Genomic DNA, 27,495 nt, shown 5'->3' on the forward strand with positions numbered 1-27,495 from the left:
GACTGTAGGGTAGTCACCTGCGTGTTTTATGGGACTCTTCATTTAAAGACCCTGACAGACACTTGGAGAATTCCTTAGTCCCACTGAAAATGTATTAAAATAGGCTAAGGTGTCTTTAATACAAAAGCTGCTGAGACATAAACCTGCTTTCTGAAGCTGTCCAATGCCCTGGACTCCTTGTTAGTGGGATGGACAGCAGAACAATTTTTATTTTATTTGACTTGCTTCACTAAGCCTCTCTAACTCTACTATATCATGTTTCTCCAGCTACCTCTCTAATAGATGCCACACTGTGAAATGGCAGTGCAACTACTTTTTCTTCCAGCAAAAAACTGGGGTGCCCCAAGGCTCCATCCTTGGTCCCCTACTTTTCAACATCTTTATTAATGACCTTCACTCTTGCCTGCCCACTCTCAACTGTCATTCAATATGCTCACTCCACAATTACCACCAGCTCTGACATCATACACCTTCATATCTTAACCCAAGAATCCCTCCGTTCTGTACAAAGATTGCTCAATTCCCACCAACTACTACCGAACCCTACAAAAACCAAACCCCTCCTGTTCCTCCCCACCTCCCAATACAATCACAAAAGCTCCTTCATTGTCTCCACCCTGAATAATACTATTCTCTCATCTGAACCCCATACCAAACTACATGTTATCGATGACCATCTCAAACTTGACCTACACACTCAGTGCACAAAAAAGACCCATCAAAAACTAGGTCTGCTCTACAGACATAATAAATACCTTGCAAATGCTTCCAGACTCTCCCTTGCTCAAACCTTTTTCAACCCCACACTTATATGCAGCTCCTATTCTTACACCCCTCCAAACATTCTAACAAGTCTTGCTCACCTATAACAAAATTGCTCGATTTGCCTCCAACCTAGCTTACCGCACCCACCGTTGTATCGCTCTAAGAAACCTGCAATGGCTTGAATTTCACCACCAAATCCTAATACCACAGCTTTTCCTGGCCCATGCAATTCTACATCAGCCATTTCCCTGTCCCTCTCTCTCCACTCTCATCCAGCCCTATACCCCCAATCGCTCTCTCCACAGCTCTCAACAGAACGTCTAGCAAGTCTACATGCCCAACAAAAATATTGGTAAACTACTCTGCAGTTATTCGATAAGAAATCGAAGTCAAAAGTATCACAGACCCTAACACCTTTAAAATAGCAATTAGACTATTACCACAGATCATGGACATGTCTCTGCCATGACCCAAGATAAGCTATACTTCTCTTATATTGACTTGTGCCCTCTCAGATACCACACTTGTCCTCACATTGGCTTACCTATTCTCCTTTCTTGTCCTTACTCCTCCTACCTTTTTCCACTATACACTACCTCCAACCATATACGTTAGTATCTTTCTCCTCACAAAATGCTCTTCCTTGTGCCATTTCTATATTATTCTCATCTCCCACTACTTTCCTCAATTATGCTAAATATCAGGTCTCTGTCTTCTACAATATCTTTATATGCCTTTAATCCTTGTGTTTAAATCTCTCAGATACTTGTACTTATTGTAATCATTTCAGAATAATGTTTTCTTTTGTAAAAACTGAATCCCACCATGTACTAAGAATGTTAGATTTTATTGTATTATTTCTTCTTTGTTAATTAATGTCTAAGTAATGTAATACTGCAGCTTTTCTCCTTGGGTCTCTGCTGAAAAAGGGCTTCTGCCCATCCAGATTAATCAAGTTAAATATCAAAAATAAAATAAACTGTTAACCACCCCCAGCAAAGTTGCATGAGGGCTGAGGGATCAGTTGAGAGCCACTTAAGTTGACCAGGTAAGAGATACAGGCAAGTCTAAAAAGCTCAGTGTTTTATCTCCAACATAGATAATTCCCAGGAAACACTGCTCCACTGATAGATCAGAAAAGAAGACACTAATAAAGGAGTAGAAGAGACTGAGGAGATGCAGGAAGGACCCCCTAGCTGAATCTTGGTCTTCAGTAACATCATTCTGTCCATGTCAGTCACAGACAAGCTTCTTAAGGACCACTGGTCTTTGGGACAAAGGCAGCCAAGAGATCCATCAGAAAGAACTCTCAGAGAAAGGGGGATTGGAGCCAAGGACTAACTGGCTCTGGCGAAAACATGGATTCTGAGAACAGAGTAGTTGGTGACCTGATTCTAATAGGCGCTGGTAGCAGAAATGGACAGGAAGGTTTACGTAAAATTGCTGCCAGACCGAACAGACCCAGTGGGTCTACAGACCTATTTCTGGATTCTTTTTCCCAGTGTTTTTCCAAAGGCTTCTCCTTGAAGAAATCCTTTACTTTTTTCTTTTATCTCTTCTCCCTTGCCCCCACCAAACGATCTAGCAGTCCTATTAACAAACCCCAATAATGCAAAACATTACTACAAAAAAATAAACTAAAGAGAAAAGATGTAGCTAATTTTATTTATGCATTCCATTTTGACTAGAGAAGGGAGAAATGAGATAAACAGGTTGAAGACCTCCGAAAAGAAAAGATAGCAAAATACTAAAAAAGTGAAATGGGAGCAGAAACTGAAGCATTAGAAATGAACAATCACTTGACTGTCACAATGACAGAAAAACAGCACTGAGCCAAAGACCACATCTGAAGACTGGAATGGCAAGCCAGACCCAAGGCATTCAAATGGGTGAAGGGAATTATGGGTAGGACAGGAGCTTAAGCCTTGGATTCAAAAGTCTAAAAGCTGCCTGTGTCATATCTGTACGGATTCGATATAGACTTCAGTTGAGTAGGACAGGAGACACATTGGAAATAACACTAACTACAAAAGTCTTTATGCAGAATTCGCTTCCTGCCAATAAAGCAGTCAGGCACTCCAAAAGCTGTCTGGCTTCAGGATGCAGACAATGCAGCCCGGACTGCAACTTAGGATACCACTCTTCAGTTAAGAGGTCCCAAAAGTGGAGGAGCGCAGGGAGAAGCATGGTCCACTTACTATTCCAGGAGGATGAAGGGGATTGTGCACACTTGGGTGCTAGCACCCTGAAGGACACCGGAGACTTCCTACTTAGCTTCAGGGGGAAGGGCAGGGTTGTGTAAAGGGAAAGTCCCTTCATGAGGACATGGGATGTACTTTTTCCATTATACATCCCCTACCTGGACCTTTGCGAAGTGGATAAACGAAAAGCTCCCAAAGGAAAAAACAATAAACACCCTGACGGGGATGTCTAAATGATGGCTCCCCAGTTGACCCTAAAGCACTGGTGACAGGAAATGAATAGCTAAGAGGAATCTGATGGTCAACAGACAGTGGGAAGCAAGTTGAGGAAAATAAATTGCTTCTAGCTTAGCTACAAACAAGCAACACAGATTTTCCCAGGAAGACAGGTCAATCGGATAACGCACAGTACTCTCATCGAGACACAAGCTTTATTATACTTTAGAGGAAGGAAAAAGTCCGTGAAGGGTCCCCCTTCTTCCAAAGACATGCTGATGTTCAGGTGGTAGGATGTGTAAGCGCCTAGTATGGGGAAGGGTAACAGCTTTGCAAGTCTGCCCAGATGTCAGGCGTACTGCAACAGAAAAAGCCAGGGATCAGTGCCAACAAGCAAATGAAATTCCTTCATATAGCTCCTGGGATCACTCTATGACAGACTGAAGAGCTCAGCAAACAAAAAGGACATAATAGCCACTGTTACTCTAGATTGAGACGAGATACCACAGATGGTCTCTATGCATATGCTAATGATGCCTCCAGGGCATGTCCTACAGAAAATGCACTATCACTGCTCACTAGCAAGAGAACCATGACATGCTAGACAGTTCTCTCTCATGACATAGGAACTCTCTGGTATCTCAAAGAGGGGATCAAGACCGTTTCTTGGTGAAGGAAACCTGGCCTTCCCTCTTTCTCTTAACTTTAAATGTGAACCTCACCATAAGCAACACATTTTGATACAGTATGTAGTGTAAGACACTGAATGCTTCAATAAGAGTAATAAAACATGAAATCTTACAGAACTGAACTGCTGTAATATGGACATGCTGAAAGAAAGAAACAAATAAGCACAAATTTGTGCAAGTACGTTTACTGTAAATTAACGTCATGATTCCATCTCGTTTCAAAATCAGCGTTAAAACTACAAAAAAAGATTCTCTGACTTAACATTTGTTGACCAAGAAAGTCCAACTAGGACAAAGCCTATTTTCAGTGGAGACCCAGGGAGAAATGCTCCAGTCGCATGTCTTTTGGAATATGGGAGGAAACTGAAGCACCTGGAGAAACCCATGTGAACACAGGGAGGACATGCAGACTCTGCACAGAAGGCACCCCAGCTAAGAATCGAACCCGAGAACCTCTTGCTGTGAGGCAACAACGTTAACCTCTACAGCACTGCGCCACCCATTACCTTTGTAAAGGGACTCCTTCCAAAATAATGCTGCATAAAACTTAACAAAAACTAATTTAAAAATGAAATTTTACATACAGGGCACAGTTTGCCAAGTTTACAACACTGTACTTGCTTCTTGAAGATCTAAAACAGACATTTTACTCAAGTACAGAAATTCTCCATCCAATATTACTTACCCGTCTAAGCTGGTTCGTGAAAAATAAGGTTTGTAACAAGCTGTTCATGTAACAAGTAGCACCCTGATTTTTTAATCCCACATAACCTGTGTGCTTCTTTGAATCCCACCTACAAAGAAATTGGAGGATTATTAGTGCCATCTCCAATAACGTTCTGATAGCTCACTCTACAAAGTACAATGCAACAGAAATTAACAGAGAGCACTGGTATGTAACAGTTTAGTCTACTTGGTTACACATGAAAACAATCTATTACGAAGCTTTCAAGTATTTTCACAGCTACTCATCTAACAGCAGAAAGTTAAACAGGGTTACTTAACTAATAAAAGCATAGTAACTGCAGAAATATACCAGTTAAGTCGCTTGATAGACTCAATGCTTTACTGTGACTCAGAGGAATTACAGGCAGATGTCTTGTGGAAACCCATGTGCTTGCACACCCTCTCCAATACCATAGACATCAGGCAATCCTGCATAGAGTAGAGGTGCTCTTACTATTACTATTCTTTTATTAAATCATCAATCCTGCATAGAGTAGAGGTGCTCTTACTATTACTATTCTTTTATTAAGTCATCAATCCTGCACAGAGTAGAGGTGCTCTTACTATTACTATTCTTTTATTAAGTCATCAATCCTGCATAGAGTAGAGGTGCTCTTACTATTCTTTTATTAAGTCATCAATCCTGCATAGAGTAGAGGTGCTCTTACTATTACTATTCTTTTATTAAGTCATCAATCCTGCACAGAGTAGAGGTGCTCTTACTATTAATATTCTTTTATTAAGTCATCAATCCTGCACAGAGTAGAGGTGCTCTTACTATTACTATTCTTTTATTAAGTCATCAATCCTGCACAGAGTAGAGGTGCTCTTACTATTAATATTCTTTTATTAAGTCATCAATCCTGCACAGAGTAGAGGTGCTCTTACTATTACTATTCTTTTATTAAGTCATCAATCCTGCATAGAGTAGAGGTGCTCTTACTGTTACTCTTCTTTTATTAAGTCATCAATCCTGCATAGAGTAGAGGTGCTGTTACTATTACTATTCTTTTATTAAGTCATCATTCCTGCACAGAGTAGAGGTGCTCTTACTATTAATATTATTTTATTAAGTCATCAATCCTGCATAGAGTAGAGGTGCTCTTACTATTACTATTCTTTTATTAAGTCATCAATCCTGCACAGAGTAGAGGTGCTCTTACTATTAATATTATTTTATTAAGTCATCAATCCTGCATAGAGTAGAGGTGCTCTTACTATTACTATTCTTTTATTAAGTCATCAATCCTGCACAGAGTAGAGGTGCTGTTACTATTACTATTCTTTTATTAAGTCATCATTCCTGCACAGAGTAGAGGTGCTCTTACTATTACTATTCTTTTATTAAGTCATCAATCCTGCACAGAGTAGAGGTGCTCTTACTATTACTATTCATTTATTAAGTCATCAATCCTGCATAGAGTAGAGGTGCTCTTACTATTACTATTCTTTTATTAAGTCATCAATCCTGCACAGAGTAGAGGTGCTCTTACTATTACTATTCTTTTATCAAGTCATCAATCCTGCACAGAGTAGAGGTGCTCTTACTATTACTATTCTTTTATTAAGTCATCATTCCTGCACAGAGTAGAGGTGCTCTTACTATTAATATTCTTTTATTAAGTCATCAATCCTGCACAGAATAGAGGTGCTCTTACTATTCTTTTATTAAGTCATCAATCCTGCATAGAGTAGAGGTGCTCTTACTATTCTTTTATTAAGTCATCAATCCTGCACAGAGTAGAGGTGCTCTTACTATTACTATTCTTTTATTAAGTCATCAATCCTGCACAGAGTAGAGGTGCTTACTATTACTATTCCTTTATTAAGTCATCAATCCTGCATAGAGTAGAGGTGCTCTTACTATTAATATTCTTTTAAGTCATCAATCCTGCATAGAGTAGAGGTGCTCTTACTATTACTATTCTTTTATTAAGTCATCAACTGTCTTTAAAACCTCAAACGTCAGCTGAAAAAGGCATGCCAGACTCAAAGAACATTAAAAGGCAGAAGTGGACACCTCCTTGAAGCAAGCAGAAGCCACAAAGAAACACAACATGCAGTGAGGGAACCCATACTACAGAAGCCATCTTACTCAAACCTCAAATGTTAGGGTTAGCATGCTCACAGAGCTGTACTACACTCACTATGACAAGTGCTGCTCCAATACGAATCCCAGAATATGCAGAGTAGCAAACAAATATCCTAGCAGGTCCCAAGTTTAAGTAAAGAGCACAAGTCTAGACACAAACCCTCCGTCTCAAAAGGGTGTCCAGCACATGGTGCCTACAAAATGTGTGAATGACCATTGTGGGGTAACTGTAATGTCCTAGTCAGTGACGGCGAACCTTGTGTGCCAGGAGCTTTTGACACACCAAACCCAAGTTAATTTAGTGCACTTCACGTGAGCAATGAATGCAAAAGCAGTGTCTTTGGTAACTTGGGTGTTAGTGATCACTGATCACCCAAAACATCGTGGCGTGTGTCATCTTTGACAAGTGTGTCATAGGTTTGCTATCACTGGTCGAAGTTTGCATGACTTTACATGGTAGTCACATAACAGACAATGAAGCTAACCAACTATATGGACAGAATTTGCTTGAAGTCTCCTTTGTCTCACAAAAAATCACTAATGTTGGTCTTGGTCGACTACGCAATTCCAAACCAGCATCATTCTTTCCCCCTTTTATGGATTTGGGAAAACACAAAGTTAATTTGATATGACCCACTGCCATTCCAAGACCATTTTAGGAATAAATGAATAAGGGGGTCTTACCAACCAACACGTCTTTGTGGATAAATTACAGTTGTCACACTTAACATAATTCTGCATGCTCAAGTACATCAATGTTGCAGTCCTGATCCTTGGGTCTTTCTACCATGCACAAGTCTGACAATGGCCCGATTTCAAGAGTCTTTTCATCATCCCTAAAACAGACATTTGATGGCAGACATCCGGATGTCAGGGTATAAAAGCGGCATCTGTCAACACCATCTTCAAGTCTTGATAGCGCAGCAGTCTGAAAGCCAAGGACAGAATGACCCTTCCAGATGTCAAAAAAGTTTTTTTGTACAGAGATAGGAAAAGATACCAGCTATGTGTAAGTACCTAGAGTATGGGAAGAGGGTAGACAAGAATGATATCTGAAATGCCCCCTCCCTTATGGAGGAGAAGTCAGGAGACAGATGGGCAGGACAGTGGGAATTTGTGCTACAACACTGGTCTACTTGAATATGTACACTTATAGTAAGTGTGACACAGCTGTACTATGATCTTCATTGTCAATGCTGTAGTACTGACCCTTGGGAGGACTCCCGAAGTTAATAGTCGAAGGGCAGGCTGTTGACCCTTAGGAAAGCTGGTTTTGAAAGACAACAGAAGCAAACCTTACCCTAGCGCTGGAGGCACTGGCTAAATGGTAACTAGAAGTTATGTTCTTACCATAACGTTCCATGTTAGTTGTCTTCTTCTCGCCTTCTTCTTGCTGGATGGGTTCGGAGCCGACCTCGGCTCCGACTCGGCCACTCTAAAGCTCGAGAGTTGGTTCCACCGGCTCGAGGCTCCCCTTATATCCCACAATGCTAGGCGAGAGTTACCTCAGATCTCGTTTGTAAGCTAACCCCAGCTTAAAACAGAAAAACAGTAAAACAGTATAACTGTGAAAAAACAGAATCCACCTCTAACAACAGGAAGAAGAAGGGTGACCTACATCCTGAACAAGAAATATGCATAATAGCATATAGCTAAGAAAGAGGTGGTAGAAAGAGAGGTCACGATCACAACTCCTCTAGGTCTGTCCAGGCCCGGGGGGAGGAGGGTGGAAGAAGAAGGCGAGAAGAAGACAACTAACATGGAACGTTATGGTAAGAACATAACTTCTATATGTTAAGTTGTCTATCTCGCCTTCATTCTGCTGGATGGGACCGGCCCCTAGCACCTTGTCCCGGGTGGCCTAACGGAACAGACTCCTGAGAACAGTGGAACCAAAATTAGCTCTATGCCTAGAAGCTAAATCCAACTTATAATGGGAAATAAAAGTGTGAGGAGTAGCCCAAGTAGCCGCTGCACAAATGGTGTCAATAGGCAGTCTGTCTTGGAAGGCTAGAGAAGTAGCCAAAGCTCTGGTGGAATGGGCTTTAGGCTTATTAGGCAGTTTTTGTGTCTAATCTCATAAACAAGGGTAATCAGAGATGTTAGCCATCTGGATAAAGTTACCTTTGAAACTGGAAGTCCCTTTCTGCTTTCATAGGAGACAAACAGCTGATCAGATTTTCTGAATTGTTTGTCCTGTCCAAGTAGTACCTTAACTGACGATGAACATCCAGACAGTGTAATTTTGTTCAGACCTATTTGAATACTGGAAAAAGACAGGAAGGTCAATGCATTGGTTCAGATTTGATGTTGAAACCACCTTAGGCAAAAGGACGGGTTAGTTCGTAAGGAAACTCTGTCCTTATGGAACACAAGGTAAAGAGAACGACAACTGAGTGCTTGAAGTTCTGAAATTCTTCTAGCTGATGTGATAGCCACCAGAAAGAGAGTTTTCAATGATAATAACTTTAAGGAACATGAAGCTGCAGGTTCGAAAGGGGAAAGAATCAAAGAAGCAAGAACTAAATTTAGGTCCCAAGGAGAAGGAGGATTTCTTACAGGAGGTCTGAGAAGAAAAACTCCTTTCAAAAAGGCTTTGCAGAGTTTGTGGGACATTAGGGCGGATTCAGAAATACCCACATGGAAATTAGAAATAGCTGCCAATTGAACCTTAAGAGTAGATGGAGATGAACCTGCATGGAAGAGTTCAGCAAGAAAATCGAGGACTAGTTGGATGGAAGCGGTGAAAGGATCTATGTCCTTTCCTTGTGCCCAATATGAAAATCGTTTCCACTTACTCAAATAAATCTTTCTAGTGGAAGATTTATGGGAAGCTATCAAAATATCTCTAACAGAGTGAGATAATTGAGGAAGCCTGGCTACGGTTGGAAGTGGAGGAACCAAGCAGTGAGGTTCAGAGAGGGAGGGAGCGATGAAACTGACCCGACTGATGGATCAAAAGATCTGGAACTAGGTCCAGATTCCACGGTCGCTCAAAAGAAATCGATGCAGAAAGGGGAACCACACTTGTCGAGGCCAGTAAGGAGCAATGAGGATCAATGAGGCCTTCTGAGCGATAGCTTTCTGTATTACTTGAGAGATCAGTGGGAAAGGAGGAAATGCATACAGAAGTCCCGGGGCCAAACTTGGACTAGCGTCTCTGCTGGGTTGGCCTGGTAAAGGGAATAGAGTGAAGTATTCTCTGCACTTGCTGTTTTGGGGAGTAGCAAAAGGTCGCAGCAAGGCTGACCCCACTTGAGAAAAATCTCTCTCACTACAGAGTCTTTCAGAGACCACTCGTGAGGCATGAGAATAGCTCTGCTCAACTTGTGCGCAATGTGATTGGACTTCCCGGGGATGTGCGTTGCTATCAGAAAACGCTGAGAAGAAATCGCCCATTGCCACAGTCTGAGTGCTTCTCGACACAGGGGGTATGATCTGGTTCCGCCTTGTTTGTTGATGTACCACACTACAGACATATTGTCTGTCTGGATTGCAATCGTTCCCAGGGAAGAGAGTCTTGAAGGGCTTGCAACGCTAAAAACACTGCTCTCATCTCCAGAACGTTTATGTGCAAGTGGCATTCGTTTGGTTGCCATGTGCCCTGGACAGTCCTGCCCTGATAATGCCCCCCCCACCCGATCAGGGAGGCATCCGTTGTCAGAGTAGCAACCGGAGGAGGTGGAACAAATGGTCTCCCCAACAGGAGCTGGGGGGAAGACATCCACCACATGAGATGCTTTTTGCACGCTTACGTGATCATAATGGTGTGAGACATTGGAAGTTCCTGGTATGACCATTGAGAAAAGAGCATCCACTGAAGGATCATGTGGTATCTGGCCAATGGGAGGAGAGGTATGGCGCTGCCATAATTCCCAACACCTTTAGAACTAACCTGGCTTTGGCTCTGTTGTTGTTGAGAAGAAGTGACACCAATTTTTGGATGTCTGATATCCTTTGGTTCGTTAGTGTTGCGGACATGTTTACAGTATCTAAATTTAGCCTATGTAGGTAATAGTACGACAAGGCGACAAAACAGACTTTTCGCAATTTATTGAGATACCCAGTTGTTGACAGGCGAAAAGTGTAATCTCTGGCCATCAGAAGGAGATGCTTGGTGGGAGCTGTGAGGAGCCAGTCGTCCAAATATGGAAACACCTGGAATCCTTGTCGTCTCAGGTGAGAAGCTACCACTGCCATGCATTTGGTAAACACCGGGGCAGTGGTGAGACCAAAGGGCAGGGCCCTGAATTGAAAATGACTGGTTCCCAGCCTGAAGCGGAGGAATCTTCTGGAGCGTCTGTTCATTTTTATGTGATAGTACGCGTCCTGAAGGTCTATAGAGCACATCCAGTTTCCTTTTCCCAATAGGGGAAGAATGGATTGCAGCGTGACCATCCGAAATCTTGTCTTCTTGACCGATCTGTTCAAGATACTGAGATCCAAAATTGGTCTCCAGTCCCCTGTTTTCTTTGGAACTAAAAAGAACCTTGAGTAGATTCCGGATCCTAGTTGGTCTGCTGGCACTGGCTGAATGGCTCTTTTTGCAAGCAGTTTTGAGACTTCCAAAGCTGCTATATCCCTTTGAGCGGGTGGAACATCTGGAAGGGATTTTTTTGACTGACTTGGAAAACGAAGAAAGGGAATAGAATAACCTTCGAAATGATGGACTGTACCCATTTGTCTTGTGTCAAGGATAGCCAGGCTTCTGGGTACAGTGACAATCTTCCCCCGACTGCCTCCGAAGATGGGCAGTCGGGCAACACCTCAGGGATGCTGAAAGGGCTTATCGGAGGCGTCTCGATTGCCCTGGTTCTGCGGACCCCCTGCCTCTAGGGCGGCGTCTACCATTGTTGTTCCCCCTCTGCCTCTGGCGGGAACCGACTCTGTCGTCAGGCGAAGTCCCTTGAGATTGTTTACGGAACCACATCTTTCCCCCTTCTGGCCTTTGGGGTAAGGCCTAGGAGGAGTGGAAAACGGACTCCGGCGGCAGAAAGGGTCTTGCCATCCGTCTCGCACCTAGTCAGGGTTTCTTTCACTTGTGGACCAAAAGAGATGATCCATCAAAGGGGAGTTCGTGAAAGACGTCTTGAAAGGTTCCAAAATTGCATAGCCGCATCCAGGCGTGCCTACGTAAGGCTACCCCTGTTCCTCTTGGCTCTGCTCGCTCCATCAGCCGCATAAGAGAGGAGCATGGAGGAGTTGGAAATAGAATTAGGATAGCCAGCTGCGTGTTCATTTTTCTTGAAACCCGCAGCTGTAGGGTCCTTCATCATTTCACTCGCTTCTTTGATCAAGTCCCTTTGAAGACGAGTGAAATGGCACAGGTAATTCAGCTTAACGCATAGTAAATGTCGCTGAGGAGAACATCCGCTTCCCGTACCTATCCATGGACCTAGATTCCTTGTTAGGTGGATGGACAGGCACTGAAGGATCAGCCAGTTCCTTCTTTGTGGCGGCAGCTACCACCATAGCATCCACAGAGACTCCTTTTGATAAAAATTCCTTGTCTGATGGAGCTGTGATGAATTTGGAGGGTCTCCTGGGAGTGGGGTCCACTGAATCAGGAGCCGTCCATGCCTTTTAGCAACCACCTGCATGAGGGGTCAAGGGGGACACCCAGGAGGTGGAAGGACGAGAGCCAAACGCCTCAAGATACACAGATTAGCCCTCCGAAGGGTTGAGGGCTGGCCAATTTCCCCTCTGCTTAAGGATCTCCAGAATGTCTGCAAATGAGACATCTTCAGAAGGGGAACGGGGAACCCTCAGAATCACCCAGATCTGTGTCGGACGTGATAGGCTCAGGTGAGTGAATGTGCTTGCTCTTGCACTTCCTCTTCCGAGGGCTCTTCTGCCAAATCAGGAGAGGCCTCGAAGAGGATGAAATCCCAAAGGAGCTCCTGAGAGTTGGCTCTCTGCGGTCCGGGATGAGGGAGTGAGTCGACTTACCCTGAGGCAGCATAGAGGGAGGGCCGACTGTGGAGTAGAGCCAGGCTCTAACACACTCCGCATGACCTCGAGCACCCCTGTCAGGCAGAGCCAGAGGTCCCGCTCCAAGAGCTAAGGACCCCCTCGGCACCGACAGTGATGGCTCCGAGGCGATGTCGGAGCCGAACTCACCAGCGAAGCACCGAGAGGGAGAGGGTCGGACAAGGGTCCATGCCACTCACCCCTCGAGCCGACGAGGGAAGTCCGGCCGAGATTCCTCCATGGAAGAAAACGGAGCCGCGAAGACAAATGTCTCAGCTCCGGTGACCACAGTCTCGGTTCCGACACGACCCGGCTCCGAGCTCAAGAGAGTCGAAGGAGGAAGGAGTTGATGGACGGGACAGGCACCGACTGATGAGTCGGGCTCTGAAGCATCTGGGCTAGTGCCTCAGACTTGAGTAGTCGACTCACCACCCTCTGAAGGTCATGATCGGACAACCTCGATGACCTAGAGGAATGAGACCTTTGGCTCCGTTCAGACAGCAGGGGAGATCCTGGAGCCGAATGAACGGAGCCAAGAGAAGGTGACCTAGACCTCTTTCTGGTTGTCGGCTCCGAAGATCTTGTCGGAGCCGACGGTACCTCGATAACCTCGGCTCCGGCGGGCGAAGCCACAGAAACTGTGGACTGAGTCTTATCGGCTCCAGCCGGAGCCAATAAAGGCAAAGGTTGAACAACCTGAGGTCTCGGCTCAGAAGCCGGAGCCGAAGACCTCGATGCCTTGGAGGGCTTCCCTGTTGAGACAGACAGGGAATCCTCAGGCTTCAACAAGCCTCTCAAAATGAGCTTGTTTTTTCTTTCCTGCAGGACCCTGGGGCTGAAGCCATGGCAGACAGCACAGGAGTCCTGCAGGTGCAAACCCCAGACAATAGACACAAGAAGTGTGAGCGTCTGTCAGAGACATTTTCTGACAGCACGCATCACACTTCTTGAATCCGGAGACCTTTGCTTCTTTAGACATAGCCTAACTGGTGAACACAAACACACACTCAAACACACCAGTTATATTCTGTCAAAATAACAAACTTTAGTAAAAATATACTAAAAATAAGTACAATAAACAGTAGTACACTACACAAACACTCCCTAGGGAAGGGAAGGCCTAAGGCCCAAGGGAAGAACTAAAAGTTCTTTTAACAAGAACGGGAAGAAAATTAGGTTCGGGGATAGAGTTTAATGAACTACACTAATTTAGGAATAATTAAACTAAAAAAGGGGTAACAAGAGTAACTTTTTATAGAAAAAGCTAAAACTTACCAGGAACCGGTAGAATAACCAACCTCGAAGCTGTAGCGGCAAACGAGATCTGAGGTAACTCTCGCCTAGCATTGTGGGATATAAGGGGAGCCTCGAGCCGGTGGAACCAACTCTCGAGCTTTAGAGTGGCGAGCCGAGGTCGGCTCCGAACCCATCCAGCAAGAATGAAGGCGAGATAGACAACTTAACATTGTTTAGTAATGGTGTGGACGGATGTCCATGTGGCAGCCTTCCAGGATAGCCTGAGTAGGAACACCTTAAGGAAGCAGTGGTAGCTGCACTGTGTCTGGTGGAGTGGGCCCAGACATGGGTTGGCACTGGCATGCCATGATGACATAACAGAAGATAATATAATTGGCTATTCACCTAAGAAAGAAGTCTTTTCTTTTTCTTCAGCAAATGCCACCAGTAGGTAGCCTGCTCTGCAAGGCTTAAGGTCTTTTCCTTGCACCAGAAAGAAAGAGAAAGCAAGCAAGCCTTTTCCAGTTAGGATAAGCAAGAAATTATTTGGTTATCTTTCCTCTCTCAGGATTGACAGAATTTCTGTAGAATAGCCTGTATTATGTGGGGTGAAAAACCTATCCTCTAAAGCCATTAGTTTGGGGGTGCTCAGGTGAAGATGAATGACAAACCCTTTTAGCTGGATGAGTAGTTTGACCACTTGTGGGAGAATGCAATATCTCCCCCTGCTGAGGGTCAAGACAAGGAAGAAAGTACAGTTGTATACACTTAACATAAATGTAGATATTCAAGTGTATTCACTGTTGTAGTCAACTGATGGATTTTCTTGACATGGAAGCCCTTGGCCGGCCCGACTACCAGAGAATTTTTCTCCTCCTGAAGTCAGCAGATGCCCTGACCAAAGTCAAGATGTCTGGGTATAAAGGGAGTCACAAAGCTTTCAGGTACAAGACCCTTTCTCAATGATAGACACAGGTACATTAAATACACGCCCAACACATCACGTGACCCGCATCCATGGTCATGTGACTAATACATTAAAATAATTACATTACTTATAATTTTAAAACATAAGTAAAATTAGATAAAATTCATACATACATATATTTGCTTACTTTTGTGTACTTATATTTACATGCACATATATATATACGCAAATACATTGCCTATATTACTTTAACTTAGTGTGTTGTATTTTTATTATAACAGGTTTTAAGGAAACATCAAAATTTAATCCAGGGGATGTATTAGTTGCTAGCCTTACTATCACTATTGTGTAATCATTTAGATAATAAAGAATATGAGTGGATAGTAAGGCTAGCAGCTAATACATCCCCTGGATTAAATTTTGATGTTTCCTTAAAACCTGTTCTAATAAAAATACAACACACTAAGTTAAAGTAATATAGGCAATGTATTTGCGTATATATATGTGCATGTAAATATAAGTACACAAAAGTAAGCAAATATATGTATGTATGAATTTTATCTAATTTTACTTGTTTATGTTTTAAAATTATAAGTAATGTAATTATTTTAATGTATTAGTCACATGACCATGGCTGCGGGTCACGTGATGTGTTGGGCGTGTATTTAATGTCTGATTTTAATGTACCTGTGTCTATCATTGAGAAAGGGTCTTGTACCTGAAAGCTTTGTGTTTGATAAAGGTGTGTTTTTTACCTCAACTTTTTCGTTGTGCTTTGTACTTTTGACTCTGCAGCAGTATATACTTGGTGTTCTAAAGGGAGTCAGACAGAACCATAACCCCAGTACTTTCTTGCCTCCAATAAACAAGAGCCCCACAGAAGGTCCCTGGGGTCAAGGGTCAAAGCTCAGAAACTCCAAAGTATGGAGAGTAGAAGGGAATAACAAGGAAAGTACAGATGTGTACACTTAACATAAATGTAGATGTTGAGTGTATTCACTGTTGCAGTCATCACACATTTGGGTTATCCCTGCCAGGGTAGGCCTCGGCCAGCCCGAATACCACAGGCTTAGTATTTCCTCATCAGTTGATGTTGCTTCAGGACTGACGTCAGTTCATCAGTATACAAAGTAAGGTAGCAACACCATTACATCAGTTTTTCTTGCCCCGTCAGAAGCACCCAAGTGGGAGCCAGGTTATGGTGGAAGAACCCCACCAGTAGAAAGTAAATACCAAAATCTTCCTTGTAAGGAAAGAGAAAGAGGGGGATGGAGGGAGGGAAACCAGGACGGCAACAGTGAATACACTTCAACATCTACATTTATGCTAAGTGTACACAACTGTACTGTGTTCTTCGTGTTTCACTGTTGCAGTCATCACATTTGGGTTTACTCCCAAAGCTGAGGAAAAGGGTGGAGGCAGTCAAGGGACTGGCTAAGATGCCCTGCAAGACTGCAGTGGCAAAGCCTGCCCTGGATTTGGAGAAGATTGGCAGCTGGTAATGTTTGGTGAAAGTGTGAACATATGTCCAGGTGGCAGCCTCCAAGATGTCCCTGGTGGGGACTCCTCTGAAGAAAGCTGCAGAGGTAGAGGCTGCTCGGGTGGAGTGAGTCTTGACCCCCTTAGGAGGAGGTTTTCCATGTTGCTTCTAACAGAAATGGATGCAGTGTGCTATCCATTTAGAAATGGTTTGTTTGAAGATGGTTTTGCCCTCTGCCCCTGCAGCAAAGTTAACCAGTAATTGATTAGACTTTCTGAATGATTTAGTTCTGTCTAGATAGAATATGAGCTGTCTGTGAACATCTAGAGAGTGCAGGATCCTTCCCCCCTTGTTTTGAGGGTTATGGAAAATGGTGGGTAAATTAATGGATTTGGTTGAGAGCCACACTGGAGACCACTTTGGGAATGAAGGATGGGTAAGTCCTGAGGGAAACCCTGTCAGCATTGAAGATGATGAAGGGGTCCACAGCCATGAGTGCTTGTAGCTTGGAGACTCTTCTGTCTGAAGTGACGGCCAGAAGAAAAGCAGTCTTCCAGAAGAGAAATTTTAACTCTGCTGAAGATGCTGGTTCAAAAAGGGGCAGGGTGAGCTTGTCCAACACAAAGTTAAGGTCCCAAGCTGGGGTAGGTGTTCTTCTGGGTGGCCTTAATTTGCTTGCCTCTCTTAGGAATTCTATCATCACAGGGTGTGAGAAAAGGGGCTGCTCAGTGTAGAAATGAGCAGAGATAGCAGAAGCATGAATTTTAATAGAGGAAAAAGAGAGAACACTGTGTAGCAGGTCAGCTAGGTAATTCAGGATGAGAGGTAGGGAGGGCTGTCTCTTATTTGCTCCCTTAGCCTGAATCCAGGTGCAGAACCATATTCATTTGTCAGCATAAGGCGTTCTAGTGTGTCTGGCGTCACGTACAACATCCAGAACTTGTTTACTGAGGTTGGCAGATTGATTAGTAGTCAGGGAATAAGCCAGGCTGCCAAACTGAGGGTTTGCAATTAGGGATGCATGAATTCTCCTTCCCTCTGTGTCAGGGAGTTGGGTTCTGAGTGAGATGCCATAGTGGCAGTGGGGACAAGCTACGCAGCAGTGGGTAACCAGTGTTGGCGAGGCCAGTCTGCAGCAATAAGAATTGTCCCTTATTTTTCCTCCCTAATTTTGAGCAGTAAACTGGTTATGAGAGGTAGTGGAGGAAATGCATAGACTGATAGATTGCCCAGGGGAAGGATAGGGCATCCACTTTCCAAGCCAAGCAGTGATGCTCCCTGGTACAGAACTTACGGAGGTGATGGTTGGTGTGTGACGCAGAGAGGTCGACCTTCGGGGTGCCCCATTTCTGAGTTATTAGGGTGAAGGTTCTTTTGTCTAGCTGCCACTCCTGTGGGTCCAGAAGATTTCTGCTTAAGTGATCTGTCAAAGAGTTGAGAGAACATGCAAGGAATTGCGCCAACAGGTGGAGTTGCTTAGCAGAGGCTGTGTGCCAAAGGGTCATGGCCAGCCTGCATAGAGGGTAGGAGTGAGTCCCTCGCAGCTTGTTGATATACCACATCACAGCGGTGTTGTCTGTTCTGATTAGGAGAGCTCCTGGGGAGAGAAGGGGCCTGAAAGCTGTTAATGCATTCTGGACAGCTTACATCTCTTTTTGGTTGATGTGCAGATGGATTTGCTGTGGACTCCATTGGCCCTGTATGCACCTGTCGTCCAGGTGTGCACGCAGGCATAGTCTGATGCATGTAAGGTGAGGGTCTGGGGGTGGTGAGAAAGGTAGTACCTTCTTGTGGGAGCATGCTGCTGCCCACCAAAGAAAATCTTTCCTTAGGTAAAGGTATCATTGGTTTAAGAGTTTCCAGGTCTTGACAGTGTTGACACCCAAGGCTTTTTAAGAACCACTTAAGTTTCCTCATATGTAGTCTGGCATATGGAATGAGTAGAATGCAAGATGCCACGAACCCCAGAGCTTGCATGATTTTCCTTGCAGATGACTGGGGTCTGGTGGCTAGTTGAGAGAAGTAGGCTGTCAGGTAAGCCTGCTTTTCTGGTGCAAGGAATGCGATCTGGGATGCTGTGTCCAGGCTTGCTCCCAGGAATATAATCCTTTGGGTGGGTACTAGTTTGGATTTCTTTTCGTTGATGGTGTACCCTAGGGAGGTCAGTAGGGACTTTACAAAGGCCAGGTGCTTGAGTAGCTTTTCCTGTCTGCCTGAATTAGGCAGTCTATGTATGGATAAATCTGGAAATTCCTTTGTCGGCAAAAGGCAATGGTGGGAGCCAGACATTTTGTGAAAACTCTGGAAGCAATAGATAAACAAAACGGAAGTGCAGAGAACTGAAAGTGCAGAGATCCTGCCCTGAAACAGACATTTCCTGCATGATTCACTGATGGGAATGTGAAGATAAGATTTTTAGGTCAAGGGTGGCTACCCAAGCATCCTTGGGGAGCATGGTTAGCAGTTCCTGGAGAGTGAGCATTTTGAATTTTGCTATCACCAGGAAGGTGTTTAGACTGCATAGATAGAGGATGGGGTTCCAGGCACCCTCTTTTCTGGGTACCAGAAAAAGTCTGGAGTAAAAATCTTGCCTGATCTGTTCTGCAGGAACGTGCTCTATTGCCCTCAGAACAGGAAAAGGTATTATTTTTTCTTCTCTGCCCACAGGCTTGGAGGAAGATCTGGGAAACGTTTTGCGGTTGAAGTGTGTGGAAAGAATATGTATCCCTGGGACACTATGTTGAGGACCCAGCTGTCGTTGGTAATGGTGGCCCAGGTGCTTGTGTGAAAGGAGTTATTTCCTCGTAGGGATAAGTGCAGGTGGACAGAGGGAGGAGGGTGGGGAAGGAAAGTCATTGTGAGTTCTTACCATGAGGGGGTAGCTTAGAACTCCCTGGTTTGGAAATGGAGGAATTCCACTGTTTTGATCTCTGCATCCCTGTGGCTGCTGTCGCAGGAGGGGGGGCTGCTTCCCCGGGGTCTGGGCTGAACTGACCTGGTGGGAGCAGGAAAGGACCAGTGCTTGGAGGGGCAATGCCTGCTGAACCTGCAGAAAATACTTAACTGTCTGCATAGATTTAACTTTCTTCCATCTTTTTTTAAAACCTCCTCTGCCTTAGTGCCAAATAAGTTGTCTTTGTGCAAAGGTGCATCCAATAATTTAGTTTTAACAGTCTTGCAATGGCTGTTCCTTAAGCCATGCATGCCTTCTAAGGACAGAACCGGTGACTGCTGCCCTCCAAGAAGCTTCTAGGGCATCAAAACCAGTGCAAGGTGTGCTTAGTCACTTGACTTGCAGAATGCATTAACTCTTGTAACTCTTCAGATTCTGCACAAGCAGGAAAGGAAGACACTTTTTGTTTGAGGAGTTCCATGGTATGCTAAAATTTCAGCAACATATGGAAAGTATACTTGTGTACACATACCATAAATGTAGATGTTAGAGTGTATTCAATGTTGCAGTCATTACATTTGAGTTATCTACCTGCAGGTAGCCCTCAGCCGGCCTGAATATCTAAGTCTTGGGTCCTGCGTCACATGTAGTCTCTTCTTCCATGACGTCAGGTAGTCAGGGGTATAAAGAATGCAGCAGACGCCATTACATCAGTTTTTCTTGCCCCAGATGGCAGCTGCCCCATAATAGGAAGCAATTTTATATTATAATATATATATATATATATATATATATATATATATATATATATATATATGTAGATATAGGTTACACCTCCAACAAAAAGCAAATACACCAGAAAGCTGAAATACAGTAAAGAAGAAAGGTATAGCCAAGAGAAGTCAGGGGGCTGGAGGAAGAGTACCCAGAACTGCAACAGTGAATACACTCGAACATCTACATTAATGGTAAGTGTACACAACTATACCATGTTCTTTGTGTTTCACTATTGCAGTCATTACATTTGGATAGATTCCTAAAGCTAAGGATGGGAGAAGGAATTTAGATAGCATTAGGACCAGCTATAAGGTCCTGCAAGACTGCAGTGGCAAAAAGCCAGCTCTGGAAAAACAAAAAATTGGCAGATGCTAATGCTTGATTAAAGTATGTACAGAACTCTTGGTAGCAGCTTCTAGGATGTCCCTGGTAGGGATGCCTCTGAGAAAGGCTGTAGAGGTAGATGCAGCCCTTGTTGAGTGGGGTCTGATCTCCTGTGGGATAGGTTTTCCATGGTGCTTGTAGCAGAAATTAATGCAATGGCCTATCCATTTGGAAATGGTTTGCTTTGAAATAGCCTTTCTCTCTGCCCCTGCAGCAAATGCCACCAGCAGTTGGTCAGATTTCCTTTAAGGATTAGTCCTGTCCAAGTAGAATAAGTTGTCTGTGCACATCTAAGGAGTACAGTATCCGTTCCCCTTTCTTCTGTGGAACAGGAAAGAAGGTTGGCAAATGAATGGACTGATTAAGAGCCACACTGGATACCACCTTGGGCATGAAGGAGGGATTGGTCCTGAGGGACACCCTGTCCACATGAAAGATGAAAGGCTCCACTGCCATGAGGGCCTGTAATTCAGATACCCTTCTTGCTGAGGTGATTGCTAAACGAAAACTGTTTTCCAAGAAAGGAATTTTAAGTCTGTAGCAGCAGGCTCGAAAGGAGGAAGAGTGAGTTTCTCCACTGCAAAGTTAAGATCCCAGGCTGAAGTTGGAGCTCTCCTGGGTGGTCATAAATTTTTGGCCCCTATGAGAAACTGCTTGAGCAGTGAATGACAGAAGAGGGGAGGTTCTGAGTTATGAGTTGAAATGGCTGAGGTGTGAATTTTGATGGAGGAAAAAGACAGGCCTTTGTGAAGCATCTCAGTTAAGTATTGTAAAATCTGAGGTATGTTGGGGGCACTGCTGTGCTCATCCCTTGAAAAGTACAGTTTTGTACCTACCATAAATGTAGATGTTCGAGTGTATATACTGCTGCAGACATCACACTTGGGTTATCCTGCCGTCAGGCGGTCCCGCAGTCGGCCGAATCCCAAAGTCTTGGTCCGGCGTCGTTGTCGTCGCTTCTTCCCAGACGTCAGTGTGACAGGGGGAATAAAAGAGGCAGCTGACGCCATTTTCTTCAGTTTTTTTTGCCCCAGATGTCAGGTGCCCCCAACTAGGAAGGCAATACAAATAACTATGCAAAAATACCTTAGTAGATAAACAATAGTACTAGCTGTTAACAAATACACCATATAGACATGTATCCAATAGATTGATGTACATGGAGTTATAACTAACACCCTGGTATGTAGAGGGGATGGTGGGAGGGTAACCTGAACTGCAGCAGTATATACACTCTAACATTTACATTTATGGTAGGTACAAAACTGTACTATGTTCATCGTGTTACACTGCTGCAGTCATCACACTTGGGTTGAATCGCAAAGCTATGGATGGATGGCTGGTACTAAACTGGGTTAGGTGAAGCTAGGATGCCCTGCAGAACTGCAGTGGCAAAACCAGCTCTGGTTTTAGAGTATAATGGAAGGTGGTAGTGCTTTGGTAAAGGTGTGCACTGAACTCCAAGTAGCTGCCTCCAGAATGTCCTTGGTTGGAACCCCCCTGAGAAAGGCTGCTGAGGTTGCTGTAGCCCTGGTAGAATGGGACCTATTATTAACAGCCACTACTTTCCCATGGTGCACGTAGCAAAAGCGGATACAATGTGCTATCCATTTGGAGATGGTCTGTTTTGAAATAGCCTTTCCTTGTGAACCTGCAGCATAGGATACAAAGAGTTGGTCAGTTTTTCTTAAGGTCTTTGTCTTATTCAAATAGTAACGTAGCTGTCTGTGAACGTCCAAAGAGTGAAGGAGTCTTTCTCCTTTATTCTGGGGGTTTGGATAAAAGGTGGGTAAATGAATGGTCTGATTCAAAGCCACACTGGATACTACCTTTGGCATAAAGGTAGGGTTAGTTCATAAAGAGACTCTGTCCTGATGGAAAATGATGTAAGGTTCCACTGCCATAAGTGCCTGTAGTTCTGAGACCCTGCATGCTGAGGTGATAGCCAGCAACAGAGCTGTTTTCCATGACAAGTACTGTAGTTCTGCTGAGAAGGCTGGTTCGAAAGGAGGCAGTCTTAATTTTTCTAAAACGAAGTTGAGGTCCCAAGCTGGCGTTGGTGGTTTTCTGGGGGGGGGGGGGTCTTATATTCTTAGCCCCTCTGAGAAACTGCCTTAGTAAAGGGTGTGAGAATATGGGAAGATCCGTATTACATTGAGCTGAAATAGCTGAAGCACGGATCTTAATGGATGAGAAAGAAAGGCCTTTATGTAGCATCTCAGTTAAGTATTGCAGTATTTGAGGAATGTTTGGTATCCAAGGATTTTGGCCTTTAGCCTGGTTCCATGCACAAAATCTTTTCCATTTGTCTGAGTAAGTTTTTCTGGTGCTGGGCCTCCTGGCCTCCAAAATGATATTCAGGACGTCCTTTAAGGAAGTGTTGATTGATAATTCAAGGTATTCTCCATGCAGCTAAAATTGAAGTCCTGAGCTGACTGTGAAGGATCTGAGAGTTTTGCTGAGTCAACAGAAGTGGGAATTGAGGTAAGATCCATGGAGGGTTGCGAGTCAAGGTCCTTAGTAATGGGTACCAGTGCTGACGTGGTCAGTCCGGAGCAATGAGGATCATTTGTGGTCTCTCTGATCTGACTTTCAGTAATACCTTGGTCAAGAGAGGTAGTAGTGGGAAGGCATAGACTGTCAATGCTGTCCAACTGAATGACAGGGCGTCCACTTTCCAGGCTAGGGTATGACAAGTCCTTGTGCAGTTGGCAATTGTTGGGGGAGGCAAATAGATCTATGTCTGGGCGTCCCCACCTTTGAGTTATCATTGAAAATACTTGTGGGTGTAGTCTCCACTCGTGAGGATCTGCCAAATTTCTGCTTAATTCGTCTGCCAATATGTTTTCCTTTCCTGGCAGGAATTGTGCTTGCAGTTGTACTTGGTAAGTCAATGCTGTGTTCCACAAGGTCATTGCCTGTCTGCATAAAGGGTAGGAGTGTGTTCCTCCCTGTTTGTTTATGTACCACATAACTGTGGTGTTGTCTGTCCTTAGTAGTTGTCCTGGATGCAAGAGGTCCTTGAAGGCTGTCGGTGCATTTTGCACAGCTAGCATCTCCTTTTGGTTGATGTGTAGATGCATTTGTTTTGCAAACCATTTGCCCTGTATGCACTGTCCTGCCATGTGTGCTCCCCAGGCGTAGTCTGAAGAATCTGTTGTCATAGTTTGGTTTGCTGGAGGTAAGACAAAAGGAAGACCCTTGTTTATTTGACATGCTTGAGCCCACCATAGGAACTCTTTTTGAAGGCAGGGAATGAGAGGTATACTTGTTTCGAGGCTGTGCCTGTGTTGAGTCCATACACTTTTCAGGTACCATTGTAATTTCCTCATATGCAGCTTTGCATGTGGAATTAGTTGAATGCAGGATGCCATGAACCCCAATGCCTGCAGGATTTTCCTTGCAGTGAGCTGGGTAAAAGTTGCGATCTTTTTGAAGTATTGAGTCAGTTGTTTTTGTTTGTCTGGCTTGAGATAAGCCATCTGGGCCATTGTATTTAAGCTGGCACCCAGGAATATTGTCTTGTGGGGGTATTAGCTTTGACTTCTTTTTCTTTACTGTGTACCCTAGGCAACTTAGCAGCTTTATTACAAATGCCAGATGTTGTAATAGAATGGCCTTGCTGTCCACTTGCATCAGGCAGTCGTCCAGATATGGATAAATTTGTACTCCTCGTCTGCAGTATGCTATTACTGATGCCAGGCATTTCGTAAATACTCTGGGTGCAGTAGATAAGCCAAAGGGCAATGCAGAGAACTGATAATGCGTTGCACCTGCCAAAAATCTGAGGTATCTTCTGCAATCTTGACCGATAGGGACATGCATGTATGCCTCTGAGGTCCAACGTTACCAGCCAAGACTCCTTGCCCAGCATGGGAAGAAGCTGCTGTAGTGTGAGCATTCTGAATTTGGGTACCTCCAGGTATGTGTTTAGAATTGAGAGGTCTAAAATGTGTCTCCAGGCTTTGTCCTTTCTTGGTACTAGAAATAGTCTTGAGTAAAAACCTTGACCTTGCTCCTTTGTAGGTACCTTTTGAATTGCTTTCATATCCATGAGAGCTGAAATTTGCATTTGTGCCTCTGCCCATTGGTTTGGAGGCAGATTTGGCATGCCTCTCATCCGTGGTAAAGTGTGAAAATGAAATCTGTAGCCTCGGGTAATATCCAGAACCCATTTGTCCTTTGTTATGATGCGCCAATTTTGTGGAAATAGAGCCAGTCTTCCTCCTAAAGGTGCTGCCAGGGCAATTTTGCTTGGCAGGCGAAAAGGGAAGTCATAGTGTTGGTTTCCTGAAGGGTTGAGATCTTTCGTCTCCACCTCTGAGTTGTTGTATGCCACTGTCTAGGCCTGAAAGAACCTTGTGGCGGGCCTCTGCCCCTTGGGCGTCTGTATCTACCCCTTTGGGGTCTGTCTGATGCAGGAAAGGACCAGTTTTTAGATGGCCAGTTTCTGCTGAAACGAGGAGGTTGTACCTGTAAAAAATCTTTAACTGTCCGCATAGATTTTGCCTTTTCTTCCATTTTCTTTAAAACTTCCTCTGCATTGACACCAAATAACATCTTTCTGAAATGGAGCATCCAATAACTTTGCTTTGACATGTTCTGGTAAGGCTTGCTCTTTTAGGAAAGCAAGTCTACGTATTACAGATCCTGTGACAGCTGCTCTACATGAGGCTTCCAATGAATCAAAACCACACTGTAAGGTATGCTTCTCCACCTGTTCTGCTGCATGCAGCAAATCCTGCATCTCTTTGAAATCAGGTTGATCTGTCTGAGGGATCATTTTCTGCTTTAACTGTGTAATCAAGTACTGCTGGCATTTTAGCATGTGGAATTGGCAGTTTAAGGCCCTCATGGCCAAAGTGGCAGACATATACACTTTCTTCCCCCATCTTTCTAATGCTCTGGAATCTCTTTCAGAAGGTAGTGGATTCTTAGCAGTAGAGGCCTTAACCCCTTTGGGACCCTGGGAAATGGTTTTGGGGTCTGCAACAAGGCTTTTATATAGAAACTTATGAGAATCAGGAACTCGGTAGTATCTGTCTGATTTAGCTGGTGCAGGAGGTAAGGAATCTGGGTTTAGACTAGATTCGGTGTAAACATCATCCAAAATGTCTAAAACTGGAGGAATTGCAAGGGGTCTATGCTGTGGAAGAAGAAGAAACTCGCGGAGTCTTTTCCTAGAGTCAGAGTAATCTTGACCTTCCCACTGGAAGTGTTCCCTCATGGTGTGTAAAGTTTCCCCAAAAGAGTAGTCTTCGGGGGGACAGAGGGAATGGACTCTTCAGCATCTGAGTCTTCATAAGGAGGGAAGGAATAATCCTGGTCCTCAAGAGTTAGCTGAGGAAATGGATGCTTGGTCAGAGGAAGGATAATCTTCCTCCATTCTAGGCCTTTTGTCAGGAGGGGGTTGTGAACCCCTGATAAGGTTAAGTAAATACTCAGCCATCTTAAGCATCTGTTTTTTAGGCATAGGGGCCTGTGGACCCGGTTTCCTAACTTTTAAGGGGGCTTTAAGTTTAGCATAAGACTTAATAGAGATAGTTGTCGGTTTGAAGACACCTCAGAAACCGAAGGCCTGTCCAAAATCTCCGGATCACTGTCGGGGTTGGCGTCCGAGGGGTGAGAGGGAACCGGCTCTTGAGACCCAGCTGATTCGGTCTGGGAGGCAGTCAGAATTTCTAAATCAGCGGTAGTCAGGGGCTGCGTAGGCACCTCGCTGAAAATTGGAGAACCTGTGGCAGGCCTTGCTGAGGCCTCGGTATCTGGTCTTGGCCTTGGTTGCCTGTCCTTATCCTTGCGTTTTTTAATCATTGCTGATGTCGGTTGCTCTGACGACATGCTATAGTTAAATTTTCTGCCAAAATAATGCCAGGCGAAATCTGCCCGACGCTTGATTGTACTTTTGTTGAACCTAGTACAAAACAGACAACCAGAGACGTCGTGGTCTGGGCCTAGGCAAGGAATACAATAAGAATGAAAATCCTTATGAGGTATTTGCTTTCCACAAGAAATGCAATTATTAACTTTGTCTGACATCGGTCTGAGGCAAGAAAAGTTTCCCCAATGGGGTACTTAGCTTTAGAGAAGACTTCGGGCTGAAATTCGATTCGAAAATCTCAGGAGCTGGCTGACCGGCACTTGCGAACTGCTTCTGCTTCGGGCACCGCGCGGCAAGAAAGACAGAAGAAAATGGCGTTGGCTGCCTCATCCCCCTGTCGCACTGACGTCAGGGAAGAAGCGACGACAACCGATGCCGGACCAAGACTTTGGGATTCGGCCGACTGCGGGACCGCCTGACGGCAGGATAACCCAAGTGTGATGACTGCAGCAGTATAACACGAACATCTGGTTCCAGGCACAGAATCTTTTCCATTTTTCAACATAAGATTTTTTTAGTACTATGCCTCCTTGCCTCTAAAATGATATCCATCACTAGTTTACTGAGAGATGGTAAAGGAGAGATTAGGTAATTAGCCAGGTTGCTAGGTTCAGTGTTTGAAGCTGTGGGTGCAGAATCTGGTTCTCCTGCAGAGACAATAGGTTAAGTGTCTGATGCAGGTGCCATGGAACCAACAGTGGCACTGCGCAAGAGGGGGTACAAGTGTTGGCGTGGCCAGTCAGATGCAATCAAAATCGTCCTTGTTTTTTCTTGTTTGATATTTAGTAGTACTTTGGAGAGCAGAGGCAGAGGAGGAAAGGCATAAACGGATAGGTTTTTCCAGCTGAAGGACAGAGCATCCACTTTCCAAGCTTGTTTGTAGGAGTCCTTGTGCAAAATTTTTCCAATTGATAGTCCTGGGGGGAGGCAAACCGGTCTGTATCTTGTCTCCCCCATTTGCTTGTCAACATGTTGAAAATCCTTGGTTCCAGTTTCCACTCGTGTGGGTCCATGAGGTTTCTCCTTAGTTCGACTGCCAGTGTATTTAGATTTTCTCGGAGGAATAGAGTCTGTAGATGCACTTGGTAGCTCAGGGTTATGTTCCACAATGCCATGGCTATTCTGCAGAGGGATTAAGAATGGGTACCCCTTGCTTATGTACAACAAAGTAGAGTTGTGCACCTACCATAAATGTAGATGTTAGAGTGTATTCACTGTTGCAGTCATTACACTTGGGTTATCCTGCTGGCAGGCTAC

General features: G+C 44.3%; 1 protein-coding gene across 1 annotated transcript in view; it reads right to left on the bottom strand.

Annotated features, from left to right (window-relative positions):
* USP7 (ubiquitin specific peptidase 7) overlaps window positions 1-27,495 on the bottom strand; it is a 3,814,244-nt gene that overhangs the window by 2,759,758 nt on the left and 1,026,991 nt on the right. Inside the window, 1 exon segment of the mRNA XM_044088895.1 lies at window positions 4,557-4,665. Within this exon segment, the coding sequence (XP_043944830.1) occupies window positions 4,557-4,665 (109 nt within the window).

Source organism: Protopterus annectens, chromosome 12.part0, assembly GCF_019279795.1.
Source record: "Protopterus annectens isolate FY-2018-M chromosome 12.part0, PAN1.0, whole genome shotgun sequence".
Lineage (NCBI taxonomy): Eukaryota > Metazoa > Chordata > Ceratodontiformes > Protopteridae > Protopterus > Protopterus annectens.